This window comes from Coccomyxa subellipsoidea (genome assembly GCF_000258705.1).
Source record: "Coccomyxa subellipsoidea C-169, whole genome shotgun sequence".
NCBI classification, from domain to species: Eukaryota; Viridiplantae; Chlorophyta; class Trebouxiophyceae; family Coccomyxaceae; genus Coccomyxa; species Coccomyxa subellipsoidea.
In genome coordinates, this window is record NW_005178025.1 from 1,035,377 (window position 1) to 1,052,668 (window position 17,292).

The 17,292-nt window shown below is 52.5% G+C and overlaps 4 protein-coding genes across 4 annotated transcripts; 2 read left to right on the forward strand and 2 right to left on the reverse strand.

The window, feature by feature from the left end:
• Nucleotides 1-31: 31 nt before the first annotated feature.
• On the reverse strand, nt 32-6,117 carry COCSUDRAFT_44557 (hypothetical protein; the record flags this gene model as incomplete). Its single annotated transcript, XM_005644219.1, has 17 exons — nt 32-169; nt 436-680; nt 928-1,126; nt 1,253-1,336; nt 1,575-1,687; nt 1,945-2,208; nt 2,565-2,685; nt 2,961-3,127; nt 3,259-3,403; nt 3,656-3,847; nt 3,958-4,182; nt 4,285-4,398; nt 4,707-4,940; nt 5,157-5,345; nt 5,525-5,651; nt 5,766-5,875; nt 6,034-6,117. 17 exons carry the CDS (start codon nt 6,115-6,117, stop codon nt 32-34), a joined length of 2,751 nt encoding a protein of 916 aa, XP_005644276.1.
• Nucleotides 6,118-8,059: 1,942 nt separating this feature from the next.
• On the forward strand, nt 8,060-10,785 carry COCSUDRAFT_58466 (WD40 repeat-like protein; the record flags this gene model as incomplete). The annotated part of the gene is made up of 9 exons (XM_005644220.1): nt 8,060-8,082; nt 8,287-8,538; nt 8,655-8,826; nt 8,957-9,079; nt 9,252-9,391; nt 9,578-9,764; nt 9,902-10,151; nt 10,291-10,482; nt 10,682-10,785. The coding sequence occupies 9 exons, from the start codon at nt 8,060-8,062 to the stop codon at nt 10,783-10,785; spliced, it is 1,443 nt and encodes a 480-aa protein (XP_005644277.1).
• A 536-nt stretch (nt 10,786-11,321) lies between these two features.
• Nucleotides 11,322-12,044, reverse strand: COCSUDRAFT_19266 (hypothetical protein; the record flags this gene model as incomplete). The annotated part of the gene is made up of 3 exons (XM_005644221.1): nt 11,322-11,462; nt 11,602-11,754; nt 11,889-12,044. The coding sequence occupies 3 exons, from the start codon at nt 12,042-12,044 to the stop codon at nt 11,322-11,324; spliced, it is 450 nt and encodes a 149-aa protein (XP_005644278.1).
• A 2,200-nt stretch (nt 12,045-14,244) lies between these two features.
• On the forward strand, nt 14,245-17,097 carry COCSUDRAFT_38144 (L-galactono-1,4-lactone dehydrogenase-like protein; the record flags this gene model as incomplete). Its single annotated transcript, XM_005644222.1, has 9 exons — nt 14,245-14,383; nt 14,495-14,649; nt 14,814-14,897; nt 15,004-15,224; nt 15,386-15,485; nt 15,621-15,821; nt 15,930-16,054; nt 16,180-16,407; nt 16,812-17,097. 9 exons carry the CDS (start codon nt 14,245-14,247, stop codon nt 17,095-17,097), a joined length of 1,539 nt encoding a protein of 512 aa, XP_005644279.1.
• Nucleotides 17,098-17,292: the final 195 nt, after the last annotated feature.

A 17,292-nucleotide genomic window follows, 5' to 3' on the forward strand; every position in this document is an offset into this window, starting at 1 on the left:
GATCAACAAAGGACCCCACAATCCAATCAGGTCAGTAGCGCCGCTGGGTGGTGCTCATCAGCAGTGTCTGCTGCTTGTGCCCCTTCTTTGTCTTCTTGCCTGACCCAGGCAGGTTCTCTAGGCCCTTTGCTGACTCAGCAGGCTGATGCCAACCAGCATCACGTCCTCCCTGCATAGCACAGCGCTGTCAGAAACTCACACCAACACTGCTGACTTACTGTTTTGTCATCCTGCAGTACTTCAGATCAGCACAGCGCACAGTACTTCCAGATCAGCACAGCGCACAGAGAGCAGTCGGTCAGTCAAATCAATTCTGTTAGATTTCTCTCAGACCAGCCAGGGCTGACCTGATGCCGGATTCTGATCTCCACCACTCTCAGCGCCCAGCATGGCATATCCAAACACTATTGAGAAAAATCAAAATGAAATGCGCACCAGCTCGCTTGGGGCAGCGGCAGGAGCAGATGACGGCTGCGAGGGGGCAGTCCCGCTGGCTTGAGCAGGCACAGCACCCCACGGGGAGCCGCCGGTGCGGGTCTGAGCCCAGGACGGCGCCGCTGTCGCGGCCGGCGCGGCGGTCGGCTGCGGGCCGGCAGCGCGGCCCCACGCCAACCTCTGCGCGCCGGGGGGACTGGCGCCCGTCATGGTGGCGCCTGGCGAGGTCGATGCCAGCACCGGACCTGCGGTCCACATACCCTGGTTCAGATGAGCTATGTTCTACTCTTGGCTGATCCTTTCCTTGACAAATGAGATGTTTTAGATTTTGATGGTTTTGATGAATTCTATCCAGAATTTTGATCATAATAGGCGGTCCCAGACCAAGGAGCTTGTCGACTTGGGGTAATGCCAGACTAACCAAATCCGCCCTGATCTCACTCATTGGGCTGGGCCTGAAAGGGCCAACATAGTGGCTGCAGGGGGTCAAACCTGTGGCAGCATAGCCCAGCGCGGTGATCTTGGCGAAGGACACGCCGCCCTGGGGAGGCTCCTTGGCGCCGCCGTCGCTTGCAGCGCCGTCCTGGGCGCCCTCTTGTGCCAGCGAGGCGGCCAGCGCGGCGCTCAGGGCCTCGTCCTCGCTGAAGCCCTCGGCCGCTGCCCTCAAGCTGGCCATGGGCAGCGGCATTGCCTGTGTTTGCACAGGGCCATTGCATCTCTTGATGTGAATCGCCCAGTGCAAACACAAAGGAAGGTCGGGATTAGAGGAGAGGTCAAGGTAGACCAGCATAAGGAGGTATTGAGAGAAGGAAGCTACCTTGAGCTCTGCTGCCGTGGGTGCGGCGGATCCGGCAGAGGCGGCAGCTCTGGCAGACTCGCGCGCAGCTTGCTTGGCCTCCTCCTGCACACAGCATCAACAGTCACAGGATGCCCACTATAGCATGACAGAGGACGACGATGCAGAACGGCACACAATTCGAAAATTATGGTCCCTTGTGCTGCCGATTCAAAATGCTATTTGACCCTCACAGAATTCCCATCCAAATATCCGCATTCTGACACCATAATGCCGCCAACGTTTGAAAGTGCTTTACAGTGTTTTCATCTCCGTGCAGCTGGAGCCCTATAGAGTTACGGACCTGGAGCTTGCGCTCACGACGCCGTTCCCTCGCCTTCAGCTCGTCAGCAAACGGCGCCAGCGCTTCTGGCGGCAGCAGCTGCCCCAGGTCCACCTCTGCCACATGGAAGGCACCTGCACGGAAAAGGCATCACCGATTGCTCAATGTTACGTCCTCCAAATCATGCAAAAGAACTGATACCCTTCAGGGTTAAATTCAGGGAGTGCTTTCTTTATTTTGATGCTGTTTGAAATGCACATGACTGCTGGAGCAAATGTACCTACCCGGAAAATGAAATGTTTGAGATACTGCTCACTGCATCCAGTACCTTAAAAAACGACAATGTGTGAGAAAGAAAGAGAGATACTCAGCTGTTATTCAAAAACAAGACAAGGTGGCTGTCGGGGCGTGCCTGTGAGCGGGAGGTGCCCCAGGAACTTCATCTTCTTGCGCATGAGGTCGGTCTGGGTGATGGGGTCAAGCTCCAGCAGAGTGGCGCACACGGCGGGGGGCAGCGCCGCGTAGGACCCCCCGTGGTGCGCTGATAGGATGCGCACGTCCAGCGCGGCCAGGAAGAGCCACTGGCCGTCGGCCGCCTGGTAGAAGTAGTAGTCGCCCGACGTCAGGAAGCTAGGATGCTCGGCCGGCGAGCTCCCTGCCCGACACAATTAATATCCATAACCCGACACAATCGATCGCCATGGCCCGACACAAATCAATCTCCATGACCGTCCAAGCGTAGAAACTATTTTTCCATGGGCTTGCAAGCTCTGTGATCATGACTGAGAATGCACGCATCATAGCAGAACAAGGAAACCCACAACTTGAGGGGTGGATTCAAATTGGCATGCGTTGCCCCAATATGGCATGAGCGATGCTGCGATGCTGACCACCTTGTCGATATTGCTCATCACCCCCTTGGTATGATCGATGACATGCATTGCCTTGTCAGTGAAGAAGCAAGCTGGGATGCTTTGGTACAGTAGTCGGTATGGTTTGCAGCGTGCTCACCCAGGATGCCGCCTGTGTTGCCTGCCGATCCAGCCATGTCAGCGGCGGGCTTTGTGCTGCTGAAGCTCCCAGGGATCGGCAGCCCCTTCTCTCTCGCAGCCTTGCCTTGCTCCTCATCCGCCTGCTGGCAGCCTTGCACTCACTCTTACAAAAGAAATCTCACAGCAACTGGAGTGGTCCGCGCATAGGCAATTGTTTCACTCTGATCTGCATCTATGTGTGAATTTGCTGTTGTTCAAGCTCCCCAGCCTCTGCTTTTGCATGCTTTTGCAGCACAATTGCCATTTGGGCAGGCCATAACAATGATGGCCCCAAAATTCTCAGGTGCTCCTCTAGATTGGGCGGACCAAAGAGGTTCCTTGCATCCGGTCATAAGAAAAGGTCAAAGGCACTGACCTCAAAGATGTCATCCTCGTGGGGTGACACATCGGCGGGGCTGGGGGGTCTGGATCGGCTGTCAATGCCGTCCATGTCAATGCCCTCAAACTCGTCGTCAGAGAAGGCAGGCTCCGCTGCCTGCGCCCGTGCAGCCATCACATGCGCCGCAGCAGACCCCCAAGCGCCTGTGAGTGAAGACCGGCACCTCGTCAGGACAGTTCAATGCATGCAGCATCCAATGAAGTGTATACATCCAGCATTAGGGGCATTTGGAGCGAAGTATAATGCACGTGTATGAGCTGGATTAAGCACGTACGTGGTGGGGGTGTGGCGGCAGCGCGCAGAGAGGGGAATTCCCTGTGCAGCGCGTCCCTCTGTGCAGCCTCCTCCTGCCGTCTTGCTTCCTCGGCCGCCTTCTGCTCATGCTGCTGCTGGGCAGAGTGCAGCGCCGCACTCGTCACCTGCTCCCAAGAAATGGTCTTATGCACCACAGACATTTTGCGTCCCTCACAGCTTGTCTGTTTTCTGTCTAGCGACACTCCAATGTTGAGGGTAGCCCCATGGACGGAGCCAGGAATGTCTTAGTATCCCTGCCTTTCTTGTCATGTAACAGATATCTTTTATCTTACACAGGCAACCTCACATATTCATCACCAAAGTCCTGCTAAGCACACAAGCATGCATGCTGGATGGAACTCTCGTGCAGCACGGACCTCCTTGACGGCGGCGGATGCTGCCGAGGCTGCTTCCCCAGGAGACAGCAAGCTGCCATCTTCTGGGTGGGACTCCAGGATCATGCGCTGCCTGCGCTCAGCCCAGGCCATGGCACGCGCGGCCAGTGCATCTATTGCCGCGTAGATGAACGGCGCTTCCATTGCAGCATCCCGCCCTCCTTCCGCTGTCACCTGCATGATCTCAGCTACTGCAGTCAGACATATCCTATGGCAGGGCTTGGCGGAAACACAGTACAGTGATGATCAGGGAACAGCATAAGATGATGATTTGAGAGCGGCACCTGCGCCGCATAGAGAGCGAGCTGTTCTGCAGCCTGCTTCCAGAGAGCATCTGCCTTGCTGATGGCGCTAAACTTGGCAAACTTGTTGTACAATGCCATTGTGGCAATACTGCTAGCAGACTTCTTGTGCTGTGCTTTGGCTTCAGCTGAGGCCCCTTGCTTCAACAGCGTCTCTGCTGCATTTGATTTCCAGGAGCTTTGAGCACTGACTTGGCCGCTAGGTACCTGCACCACAGCGAAGCAGCGGATTTTGAATTTTGATATGCAATTGGGGGGGGAGTGATATTCAAGCCAGTGCGAACAGGATAACTTTGTGAGTGTACGAACCTTCGGGCTGTCTGCCTCGATTTCCTCCTCATGCGCGTGGACAGAGCCAACCTCTGAAGGTATGATGCTGTGCCGAGGGCGGCGCAGCAGCCTGAATGTCACCTTGTCTCCCACCTGCATTGTTAAAACTGAGGTCAACCTGAGGATCCCCACGCATCAGACCTGCCAAGATCTAGACAGAGGGAATGCAATGGTCACACACTTTGATAGCAAATCCTTCCATTCAGATGAATTTCAAGCAGAGCGATCTCCATGCATGCACCAAACCAAGCGCTTCATATTTCTTCGCAGAATTTTAGTGAAGTCCCAGTCAGGTGAAGACATGGATGTTTTGTAGCATGCCAACATGTGCAGATCTTGAGTGGTGTGTCTGGCTGGCCTACTCAACCTGGTTATAGTGTTGCAGATACTGCGCAACACACCTTTGGCTGCTGAACCTGGTGGATGTGCACCAGGCGCAGTTCACGAGCCACAATGGGCTGGAAGCAGAGGGGGCACGGCGAGGCTTTCCTAAGGCTGTCCCCGCCGTGGGTGATCAGGTGCGCCATGATGGAGGGGAAGGCAAACACGTGGCCGCACGGCGTGATCTGGGGACACACCGGTGCCATCTCCAGAGAGATCGGGCACTGCACTGGCTGCGTTGTCAGCATGTCCACCTGGCCCACAAAAAGTCAAATTCAGCAATGAGACATGCGTGGGAGGATTACCAGAGAGTATCTTGTACCCCCTGGCATCACCAAAACAGGGGACTCTAGAGTCCCCTGACCAGATGGACGGTCATCAATAATTGCGGCCACTTCTGCCTTATACAATACTGGGCACTCATGAGGACAGCGGAAAAGCCCTCAGGGACAAGAGGGCAGGCTGCAAACCTGGACAATGTCTTCCCAGTCTAGCATGAGGTCGGCGTCAGCCTCATGCCTCCTGAGGTCGGCCGTGTCGGACACCAGGAACCTGAAGTTGGCCTGCAGGAATTTGTTGCGGTTGTACGGCTGCGGCCGCGGCGCCCCCTTGCGGCCACCGCGGCCCCTCCCGGCCCAACCGCCGCCCCTGGCAGTGTTCTGCACCAAACGCATAAAAACGCACAATCACACGCCTGCTTGTATCATCGACACTAATCTGATACACTTTGGAGAGTGACATGAGGTTGCCCACCAGATTGCTCCAATGCCGTTGCTTCAGCTCATGGTGTCAGCACCAGAATTTTTCAAAGACAGAGATGAGAAAGAGTACGATGTACCTGGCGAGACTCATACTGGAAATTCAGCAGATGGTTTGCGCTGGTGAATCCAGTGCGAGAGGGACTGCGGCCAAGCACAGCTGCATCTGGCGTGCGATTAGCTGGAGAATCATGCGATGCAGACGCCCTGCGCCACATGCTTGTTATGGAGGTACTTGTTTTTATGCAAGGCGGACACCCAGTAATTTTTTGAGCCACCACAGAATTGATGACAGGAGTTTATGTAGTCAACCTTTCATACCTGTCTCCTGCATGGCGACCGCCGCGTCCGCCACGCAGTGCTGTGCTCAAACCACTATCCCTGTCCTGTGCGACCTTTGTGGCAGGAGTCGAGCTCCCATGGTGTCCGCCCTGCACAACAGTATTCAAGAGAGCATGTGAGATGAAGTCTCAAACATGGTTTTATGTGTGGCCCACACATTCCTGAGTTGTGCAAACCAAGTGGAATGTAAGTAAAACGACACGCAAGATGTATTTGTGAATGTGTGCAAGGAATAGTGGGTGCTTACCCCTCTGCCTCGTCGTCCAGACTGGGGCCTTGTTGCTGGTGCTACGACATGCTTGGTAGAAGCATGTTTCCTGTCATCCTGCATGGTGCCTGCTGGGACCCCATGGTACCCATGTCAAGTAAATGCCACATTGGCGTTGTGAACTTTGCATTTGGTGGAATGCCTATATGCCTTGAAAAATAAAGCCAGTTTCTTCAAAGTTGTCAATCAAAACACTACATAACAGAAGCATATCCTGCTCATAGCTTGTCAGGTACCTGGATTGCTTGGATGGAATGCTGGAGCTTGAGGGTTGAGGTCGGGCCTATGCAAGTCTTCGGCGCCATGGTGAGTGTGATTCTGCTTTTGTGACACAGTTTCCTTTGTCAATTGCTTTGGTCCATTGTAAGGAGTTGACTCTGCAAACATTCACCAAGATGAAAAGCACCAAATAAGCGAACGGTGCTGCGCAAACGCAGAAACACCGTCTTCAGTGACAGTCAAGCAATCAATACGTCTTACAAATTGGGAACACCTTGGCAAGCTCAGCATCCTCACATAAATGTCATAAAGGATTGACCTGAAGCGACATGTCTGGATTCTTGTTGTTGCCTGATTAGTACAGTCCTGATGACATGCAATGCATGCAGCATGAATCTTGTGAGGATCCTGTTTACGTATTGACATCAAGAAAATTCTGGAGTCATGCGTGAAAAACGGAAGGAAGCCAGCAGCTCAGTGCAGGTGTCTACAGATACATCCGGCACCGCGGTCACCGGTCACGGTCACGCCGACCATATGGTGATACGGCAAGCAGCACTCAGCTCTTGAGTCAGTCAGCTGTACATTGTAGGCTGCGCATCCCGCAGTGAAATTTGTGCATGATCAGATGCTGACACATCAGAGCAACCTGAACCCAGATTTTGTTGCATGCCAAGTGTCCAGCTGGCCGCCGCAGGGGATGTGCATTAAGGTGGCGGGGGAGGGGATCCCGTCGGGAGGCACCGAGTTCGAGCCAAGCTTGGTAAGACGGTCTTGGAAAGTTTTGGCCTCTTTCCTGCATTGTAAGTCCTCACTTTGAATAATTGTTCACAGGAAGTGCGTTCGTTAGGGAAGGTAGGCTCGTTCTAGAGGACGTCGTATTGCCGCTGGCTGTTGCAGGGTTGCCGAAGAACAGGGTGAGCACGGCGAGGACCAAGGCCTTCTTGAACAGCAATGCAGCTGTAAAGGCACATATCTTACGTTGGAGGTCGTCCGATCACCGCGTCATTGCATTGGACGGCTTTCAGAGGTATGTGCTTGTCTATTGCTGGAGATTGGCTAGGTTGGTTTTTACCATAAGCGGCTCTTGTTTAACGCTATTTCTCATGTCTTCGGTTTATATTCCAAAAGTTCTACGGCTTGGACGGCTTAGTGCTCAGAAGCTCTCTTCATGCTTCCACAAATAAGAACCCATGGGCACCCTGGGGCTATTAACTAGTATTACCTTCGCTTTCAGCCATTCCATTGCTCTTTGGGCCTCCTGGTGGTACGAAAACAGCATTTGTATAAAGAGACAGCGACAGTGCTCGCACGCGTCTTTTTCAGAACTGCTCGCTGACCTGATACAGTGGGAGGATTGGTCTTGAGGCTTGTTTCATTTCCTCAAGTTGAACCACTGCCAGATACATTGTGCTCTTCTGTAGGCAGATCAAATTGTGTGGACCTTCGCTGAAACGTGAGCTTTCGGAATTGAAATCTGAGAAAACCTTTTTGATTTTCTTCTCTTTGCAGGATCTGTACATAGATAGAGCAGGGAGACAGTGAGAGCGCATGTGCAGTTAGCACGTCCCGGACGCTGATTGTTTTTCAGCTGAGTGGCAGCCTGCATTTGTGTCCTTTGTAGTGGCAGCATTTGGGGCAAATGCAGCAGGATCCAAGCACGCCTCCTAGAGGCACTCACTCTAACGGCAACGGCTTTCCCACAACCCGTGATGGCGAGACACAGACAGCTGGTCGGGGCTCTGCCAGAAAGTCCACTCTACGATTTTCTGACACTGCAGATCTCATGGACACACCTCCATTTCTCAGGTGCTCATCTTTGTGTCCCCATGCTGAGGACAACCCAGTCCATCCCTTTCTGCTTTACGTGCATGCATGTCTAACATTTTATGAAATGCACTTTGCAGATGATCATGTGAACTCCAGAATGCATGGCACTATTACTGATGGGTGTGGCGGACATGATTGCATGCCTACATTTCCAGTGGAGTGACTGTGTTTGGTGAATGCCAGGGCGCCCCGCACACCAATATACAGTGATCGCTTCATCCCCAGCAGAGCAACATCATCCCGCTTGGAAGGCTACTCGCTGTTGGACAGAGCGGGGGTGGCAGATGAAACTGCGCATGTGTCAGAGCGGGAGGAGGCCAGCGGGGCTTACACCCAGCTGCTGCGCACAGAGTTGCTCGGGCTACCCCCCAGCCAGCTGTCCACACCTGACAGACATGGCAGCACCTCCAATGGCTTTGTCAGCCCCACCAGCAGGTGTCTAGCATGGATTTCAATGCATGTACGATGACATTCTGCTGACATCCTGCTAATGAGAGCGGGCCTTGCAGTACACTCTGCATTGACTGATGTCGGCGCTCGTGTGTGCACAGTCCTGCAAGGAAGATCTTTAGGTTCCAGTGCGGAGATGCAGCAAGCCCAATAGCTGGAGCGCCATTACAGTCTCCCTATGCCACGTCAAACATGGGCCGCGACACATCTCTGGGATCCCCATTGACGAGCCCAAAACGGGCACAGCGGAAGATTGCTCGTTCCCCATTCAAGGTGCCCTTACCTCACACGTGTTTCATCTTAACGGGCCTTCATTGCCCCACATTTAACATCATGAGTAAATACTGTAAAGACGTTTCTGGGAAGTTACGGTTGACATGCAAGACGTGTATGGATGGCACAGGTGCTGGATGCACCGCAGCTGCAAGATGACTTCTATCTGAACCTAGTGGACTGGTCAAGCCAGAATGTGTTGGCTGTGGGCCTGGGCACCTGTGTGTACCTGTGGTCTGCCTGCACCTCAAAGGTGAGCGTTCATCAGAACTCATGATCTTTTGCATAGGCACATGACACTAATAATCTGTCAACAAGAAGTTCAATTCCCTTCATATAGAGTTGCACATTGTTGACATGCGCCATAATGAGTTACTGTGCTCCACTACGGTTATGAATGTGGCTGACTGGAGATGTTGTCGCAGGTGACAAAGCTGTGCGAGTTTCCGGCGGGACCTGGAGGGGACAGCGTGTGCAGCGTGTCGTGGAGCCAACGAGGCACATACCTGTCTGTGGGCACCAACAGCGGCATTGTGCAGATCTGGGACGTGGCAAAAGTGAAGATGTGAGTTCTACACCCACTCTCAAAGGCCCTGCTTCATCCGTATACTCCCACTGAGGAGCCATGCATCACCTGGCATCAGGCACATTCGAGACTTGATAGGAGCAGGCTCCAGTCCTCATAATTTGTTTAATTAATTTCCATGCGAGTGTGCATTATTGAAAGGCAGATGCATGGTGCAATGTGCAGGGTGCGGACCATGGGTGGGCACAGGGGGAGGGTGGGCACCATGGCGTGGAGCAGCCACCTGCTCAGCAGCGGCTCAAGGGACCGCAACATCCTGCAGCGTGACATCCGCGCTCCAGAGGACTTCCAGCACAAGCTCCTGGGGCACCGCTCTGAGGCAAGCCCTCTGCATGCAACTGGTCTCCCCCTGGTGCCTGTATTATCCTCGTATCTGACCTCCTTCATCCTCTTGATGAGCTGCTCCTCAAAGCCTGGTGCCCATTGTCTTCATTTGTGGCCTCTTTATTTTTAGATTTGCTCTTCCTGACATTTTGTGCACATGTGCAGGTGTGCGGCCTAAAGTGGTCACCAGACGACAGGGAGATAGCCTCTGGGGGCAACGACAACCAGCTGTACATCTGGGGCCTGCACTCCACCAGCCCGGTGCTCAAATTCAGCAGCCACACAGCCGCAGTCAAGGCCATTGCCTGGTCGCCGCACCAGCATGGCCTGCTGGCATCTGGCGGCGGCACTGCTGATCGCTGCATCCGTTTCTGGAATACTGCCACATCATCCAGCCTCAACAGCATAGACACAGGTGTGCCCCTCATACTTCCTAGCCCCATTTGTTATCTTTTGTGTTTGACATTGCTCCTGGCTTGTGCCTTCTCATCGTGGTGCAAGACATCTTCTACATGGCAATTTGCAAGGGCTAAGAGTATGTGTTGGAATTGCAGGCAGCCAAGTCTGCAATCTGCTGTGGAGCAAGAACGTGAACGAGATTGTGAGCACGCATGGGTACAGCCAGAACCAGATCGTTGTCTGGAAGTACCCGTCCATGAGCAAGCTGGCTACACTGACTGGCCACACCCTCAGAGTGCTGTACCTGGCCGTCTCGCCTGATGGCCAGACAATCGTTACAGGGGCAGGTGTGTTGCTAGACTCAGACACCAATGTAATAGCATGTCTGACCTTCTTCAATTGGAAGAGAGTGCGTACATGAAAAGTAGTGCGAGCAATGTCTGCATGTAAGGTTCACCCACAAGGCTCAGAAGTGAGACGGTCCTCCATGCTGTAATTTGCAAAGCTGTCCCAGAGCAGGCTGAGATGTTTGCTGACAATGCACAGGGGATGAGACGTTGCGGTTTTGGAATGTGCTGCCGGGGCCAAAGTCGCAGGGCTCTGGGAATGACTCATCTGTCAGCTCCATGATGAGGACCCTCATCAGATGAAGACAGATGCAGCCTGTGCTTGCTGTTTCCCTGTGAGTCTGTGTGTAAAGTGTGTCTAGGGGTTCCCTGCAAGTGGCAGGCAGAACATCTGCATGTGCGGTCATAATGATTTTGCGATAGGAACAGAGTGAGGGGTTTAGGGGTTAGTGAGACGTGACAGCTGTGCATAGTGCAGCGTTCATCAATCCTGCATGTGGTCGTGAGACACTTCAATGCTGAACGCTTGCATCAGGTTGATTCATAGCAGACCCTATGCAGTGCTTCATTGCATTAGATGAATCGGCAACACCTGTAGCAAACGCAACCTTGTGTACAAGGATCCCTTGCCTTGTCTATCCTCTGCTATGCAGCTGCAGAAAGTGCAGCACTTCTCAATGAGAACTTCTCGCCAGCCTTTTTGCAGATCTTGCAGCCAATTTGAGATTGATGTCAAATTGCTTAAGGACACGTAACCCTTCTTGAAATAAAGAAAATTTCAAGAAACTGAAATTCTGCAGCGCCAAAATTACAGAGCAGAAATTCTGTGGAGCCAAACTTCAGTGTGACTTCTTTGAGGTACTCATGTTTAGGTCAACAAAGCCGTTGCAATCAACAACACCCTCAGGAGCTGTCACTCTCCTCCCATCCCAACTGACACCAACTCTTCTCTTCACCAAAGCGCTGAACTCCTCTTGACTCTGAACATCACAAGTATTGTCAGCTGCTGCAGCCCTGCTCTAGCTCTGCAGTGGACAACTTTGACTTGAGCAGACAGAGCCTCTCATGGGTCAAAATGATAAGAGACAGAAACATGACGATCACGAAAATGGGACTTACCTGGTTGACGGTGGGCAAACTAAGGGTCTTTGCATACAACTTCTGCACATTCTTAGCATACAGAGTTGGAGAAGCCTTTTCCTCCTCGCTAGGCACGTATGGAGGAAGAACTTCCACGTCAACAGCATTGTCAAATTGACAACACATCCGCACCTGCACACATTTGCAAGTCATCAGGGCCTTTACTACAACCACTGATTAGGTCTGCACCCAGAACTTATGCAGAAGCCATGGGTTGAGAGGGAAGGCATGCAGCCCAGTCAAATAGATGCCCAGGGGGGGCTTACAAAGTGCCAGCCCTCATTCATGATGGTCCAGGCAGGATTATGATGGCGCTTGTTGTAGGACAGAACCACGGGGAGGACTGGGACACCGGGCACAAATGCCCCGGTCCTAAATCGCAGCACGCAGCGCCCATCCCCACATGTGCCCTCTGGAGCCATGAACAACATTGGAAACCTCCTGTCCTTCGCCCTGCAACACCCATGCGCATGCCTTTTCACAGAACTAACAATGGTGGATATGGTGGACCACCATATCAAAGCAACAGACAACTACAGCCTTGCAACTGCACTCCAGGCATCGGCCTTCAGTACCTGTGTGGGCTTTTTCTGTGCGCACCGTTTTGCAATTTTCTCTGACACGCTCTCAGCGCCATTCTTGCGCTTCTCCCCTTCTATGCTGTCCCTGGAGACATATATGTTCTGGAAGGAGCGTATGCACATGCCGATCAGCGGCAGGTGTGCGTTGCTCTCCTTTGAGACTCCGCTCGGAGCAAAGAGAAACATTATCAAGACGGCGTCCACCCAGCTGCTGTGGTTGAAGAGGCCAATCTGCGCACAGCACCCAACATGTATTTTAAAATGTTGTGGCAAGACAGCAGTGGCAGCGCCAGCATGAGGCTTTATATGTAAATCTGGAAGATACAGCATTTCGGACGGATGCTCAAGTGCATCTGCAAGGCCGCACCGCGCCAAGCTCCATGGCTTTGGCTGCGTTCTTCCAGCCCTTCACCCGAATGCGGAAGCCCAGCATGATCAAGACAAACCCAGCACAATTTGCACTGGCTGTCACTATTTTCCTCCTCCATGCTGGCATGGGCTCCTCAATTGGCCTGCAAGGTGCCTTGTCCTAAGCTCCCTAGTAGCACATGGCGGTGCAGGAGAGAAAACCGAATTACAGAGGTATAGTGTCCACGGGTTGATTATCCTACCATCCAAGAGCTGCAAAGTAGCTCATGATTGCCAAGATTGTTAGGGATAGAATTCCTAGGACCACCCTAGGTAGAAGCCATGGGAGGAGAAAGGCCATTTTCACTGCTTCCCTGCATGAAATAAAGACAGCATCAAAAATAATTTGAAAGCTATATTGAGATTCTTCAATTACTTTGAAACGCAGTAGAAGGAGAAAATTTAGGCCCAGATCGATTTCAAGTCCTTGGCTGTGCAAGTAAAAATTGAAAGCTGGAGAGCTGTTACCATGACGTAAAGGGTGTTTTAAGCTCCAAGAATGGAGAATTCTTGGTGTCATACTGTTTCCAGTGCTCCTTGCTAGAGCTAGCTTTTGCCATGACCGTTGAACTCCAAGGTCGGAATGATCCAGCAAATGCTCAGTACTTGTGGTTGAGATTATATGGACGATTCTTTATCAAGACCAATCTATCATGTTGAGCATGCTCCAGCGCGGATCCCTTGCAATTCAGGCTTGAATTGCACGAAGTCCAAGGCAGTTGAAGTTCACCTGAACTGGCTCCCTGCAATGACTCAGCAGAGCATGCAGCACAGTGATGAATACTAAACGTGGAAGAAGTGTCTCCACGCATGATCTACTTATGTTTTTAGATTTCTTTGTGAAGTCTGGATCGTGATATCAACGTTGTTTCGTTCAGCCGAGTCAGAATTATTTCATTACTTCTGTGCAGTAACGTAGTCTTGATCCAACGAAGTGTCTCCTTCGCAACCCATATCTTAGCCTCTGGAGATTACAGTCACCGTAATCTAGCTGAATATCGCATGCCGTATTGCGTCTAGTATCCAGGTCGGCAAGTGTGGAACTTCGCTAGTTCAGACAAGGTCACCGCACAGTTTCAAGGGGTTATCAGACGGGCTGTTCCAATGCACAGTCGCAGACTTGCAGCCAAGTTGTTGCAGAGTGTCCTGATCCGGGCCTCAGAGATCACCAGGGCTGCATCAACATACTGTGCAGAAGCCAGGGGCTCTGTACTATGCCAGCGCGTGTGTCTTCAAGGAACAGCGGAGGTGCAGGTACAGAACAGATTGCAACTCAGGCAGATCGGCAGAAGAGGCTATGCTGCAGAGGCGCAGGAAGTTGACACAGGAGTTCAGATGCTGGAGGATGCAAGGAGGAGGAGCAAGCTGTGGCAGCGGTTCGGGATCATTGGTATGATCATGCATTCCTGCACATTCTCACTATTGCTGAGCGAAAACCTTCTCTGTCTCATCTGATGAGGACATTGCAGAGCATGTGACTCATCATCATGCAAATTCTCATACTGTGTGCTTGCAATTTAGACTCTGCCATGCTGGATGCCCAGGTGCTGCAGCAGCCGGTGTGCTGGCAGTGCTCATCTACCAAAAGGATCTCAACCAGGAATCATTGATGCCTGAGGCAGTAGAGCACGCCATGAACCAGCTTACAGGGGACAAGGATGAGCATCACCTGGTCAACTGGTCCAACACTCATGAGTGCCGGCCCAAGCGCTTCTACCAGCCAGAGACGCAGGAAGAGCTTGAAGCCATTGTGAGGGAGGCGCATGAAAAAGGTCCGATGCCCATTTCTGTTTAATTCACAGCAGCGCTTCCATGGTGTCAAAATGTAGGAAGAACTTCCTTAATGAGTTTGATTGATATTGAAGAGTAGACATGGTGTGCAGGGGAGAAGCTACGCTGCATGGGGTCTGGGCTGTCCCCCAATGGACTGCCCTTCAGTGATGAGGGCATTGTGAGTCTCGCCTTGTTGGACAAAGTGAAGTTTCTGGACCTGCAGCGACGGCGCGTCACTGTGGAAGCTGGCATCCGTGTGGAGCAGGCATGTCTCAGGCTGACTGCACATCAATGCATGCTCCACCCTTTATGTCTGCATCACCTCTGAGGATGTGTTCAATAAGGCTACGGGCAATTGCCGACGGGGTCCTCTATTGTGCCTACCATCTTTCCTTACTGCTTTCTTGAAGTCTTTGAGTGTCTTGGCAGTTGGTGGAGGAGTTGCGGCAGCATGGCCTCACACTCCTGAACTATGCCTCGATACGGGAGCAGTCCATCGGGGGCTTCACACAGGTATTGAGGCCAAATTCATGCTACTCAAGCCTGTGCAACTTTCGACTTCTGGTGTTCTATGTCAGAGGCTTTGTTCGTGAGACGAGAGAGCGTCCACTGGCCACAGGTGAGCGCACATGGGACTGGGGCGACCATCCCTCCAGTGGATGAGTTTGTGGTGGGGCTCAAGCTGGTCACGCCGGGCAAGGGGACCATTTCCCTGACCAGGGAGGATGACCCAGAGAAGTTCAAGCTGGCCAATGTGGGTCTGGGCGCTCTTGGGATCGTGTCAGAGGTCACATTGCAGCTGGCGCCCATGCATCAGCTGCTGGAGCACACATCCGTCATGTCAGCCAAGGCACGCCTCATGCCTTCCTGTGTATGACACAGTACAAAGTCTGACCTGGCTAAACATTTGATCCCTGTGAGTTACATGTATATTGCATGTGCTGCATGGTTGTAAAAATGCTTATAAGTTGTAGTCTGCCTTTGCAGGATATCACACCGAGGAAGCATAACAAACTAATGCAAAAGAACCGTCACCTGCGCTACATGTGGATTCCCTACACCGACTCCGTGGTGGTTGTCACAAACAATCGTGTGAAGGAGGCGAGGTTCTGTTCTGCATGCTTTCATGGAGGCTGTTCTATTCTCCATATATCCTGATGTGTGCTCAAGCCTGGGTGATAAGAAATCGCAGAGATGGAGCTGAAAATCCTGAGGTTGTGCATGCACATGCTGCAGGGAACAAAAGTACCAAAGGTCAAAGTGACATATGCAAGGGATGAGAAGCTAGAGCCACTGAGGCACCTGCTGAGAGAGGCATTGCCTGATAAAGACCCCTCCACCAGTGAGGAGGTGGCATCGCTCTCAAACACACAGCTGCGAGACCGGCTCATCGCTCACAAGCCCCTGGACAGGGACTGGATAGCCCGTATCAACCAGGTGCACCTCCCGTATGAATAAGTCTACTGTCTTGATACATGTGCTAATTTGTTGATGTGATTAGGAGAGTCCAACTGAGCAGAAATGCTCCTCTGATTGCGCATGCAGGCAGAGGCTGAGTACTGGAAGAGGAGTGAAGGGTACAGGGTGGGCTGGAGTGACGAGATCCTGGGCTTTGACTGCGGTGGTGAACAGTGGGTTCTGGAAGTCGCCTTTCCGACCGGCACACTCAAGTGGGCCTCCCTTCCATGCTCACCCTAAAGAAGCGAACATCCGCTCTAAGTGTTGTTCAGAAGAGCTGCCCATTGAAAGCTTCCTTGGAACCCTTCATTGATTATTGTTCCCCTTTTGCATGCAGGAAGCCCAGTCATGCGGACCTGAACTTCATGAAGGATCTGATGCAGCAGATAGAGGAGAACGGCATCCCTGCAGCGTCCCCCATCGAGCAGCGCTGGACAGCTTCCAGCAGCTCCCCCATGAGCCCGGCAGCCGCGCGCGGCCAGCCCGATACCGTGCACTCCTGGGTCGGCATCATCATGTACCTGCCCACCGAGGAGGAAGCCCAGCGGAAGGCCATCACCGACAGGTGAGGATTGACTTCGATTAAGAGCTAGAAAGATACTTTGATAAGATTTTTGGGTCTGCAATAGTTCTCTCTCTGGTCTGTCGCCTTTGCACAGTGCCAAAAACAGGCTTTGTAAACACATGCTGGGTAATGCTTGTCAGCTGCAGCTAGTATGCTACTGTGATATGTCAGATTTAGCTTACGGTTGGATGCACTTTCCCGAATTAGTGCAAAGTTTGCAGTGGTCCTCAGCAAGTGTTACCCATCGAGTATGCACTTGTGGCAAAGACACTGCTCTCATCCTGGCTGTCCGCTCAATCACATTGCCATTGTCAGATATCGTTGCTATGAGGGAACCAGTGGGCAAAACACCGGCCTCTCTTCTGTTCAGGCCACTGAGATGTCCTGCCCTGATGTACATGCAGGTTCTTTGAGTACTGCAAGCTCGTGGAGCAGAAGCTTGTGCCCAAGTATGATGCCACGGAGCACTGGGCAAAGATAGAGGTGCCATACCTGGACAAGCAGGCTGCCAGGGAGCGCATCGCTGGCAGATACCCCGTCGACAAATTCAACGCTGCGCGCCGGGAGCTTGACCCAAAGAACATCTTGGCAAATGACATCATTGACACCCTCATGCCGCGGTCAGACATCCTTGCTGTAGGGTCATCTACTGACGCACCTGCAGTGCCCGCTGCCAGTGCCAGCCTGTGAAAGGGAGAGTTTGATGTTGCAGTTGACGAGGTACACGAGCCCCAAAGGATCTCTCTGCACAGCTTTTGAAAGGCAATGTTCTGGTCAATGTGTCAAGGACTGCCTTCTTGGACTGTGACTGCTAGTTTCAGATATTCTCTTGTGCCGTGCACAAGGCTGTGCTGGCCCATAATGTGTGGTCATTCAATCATCCAT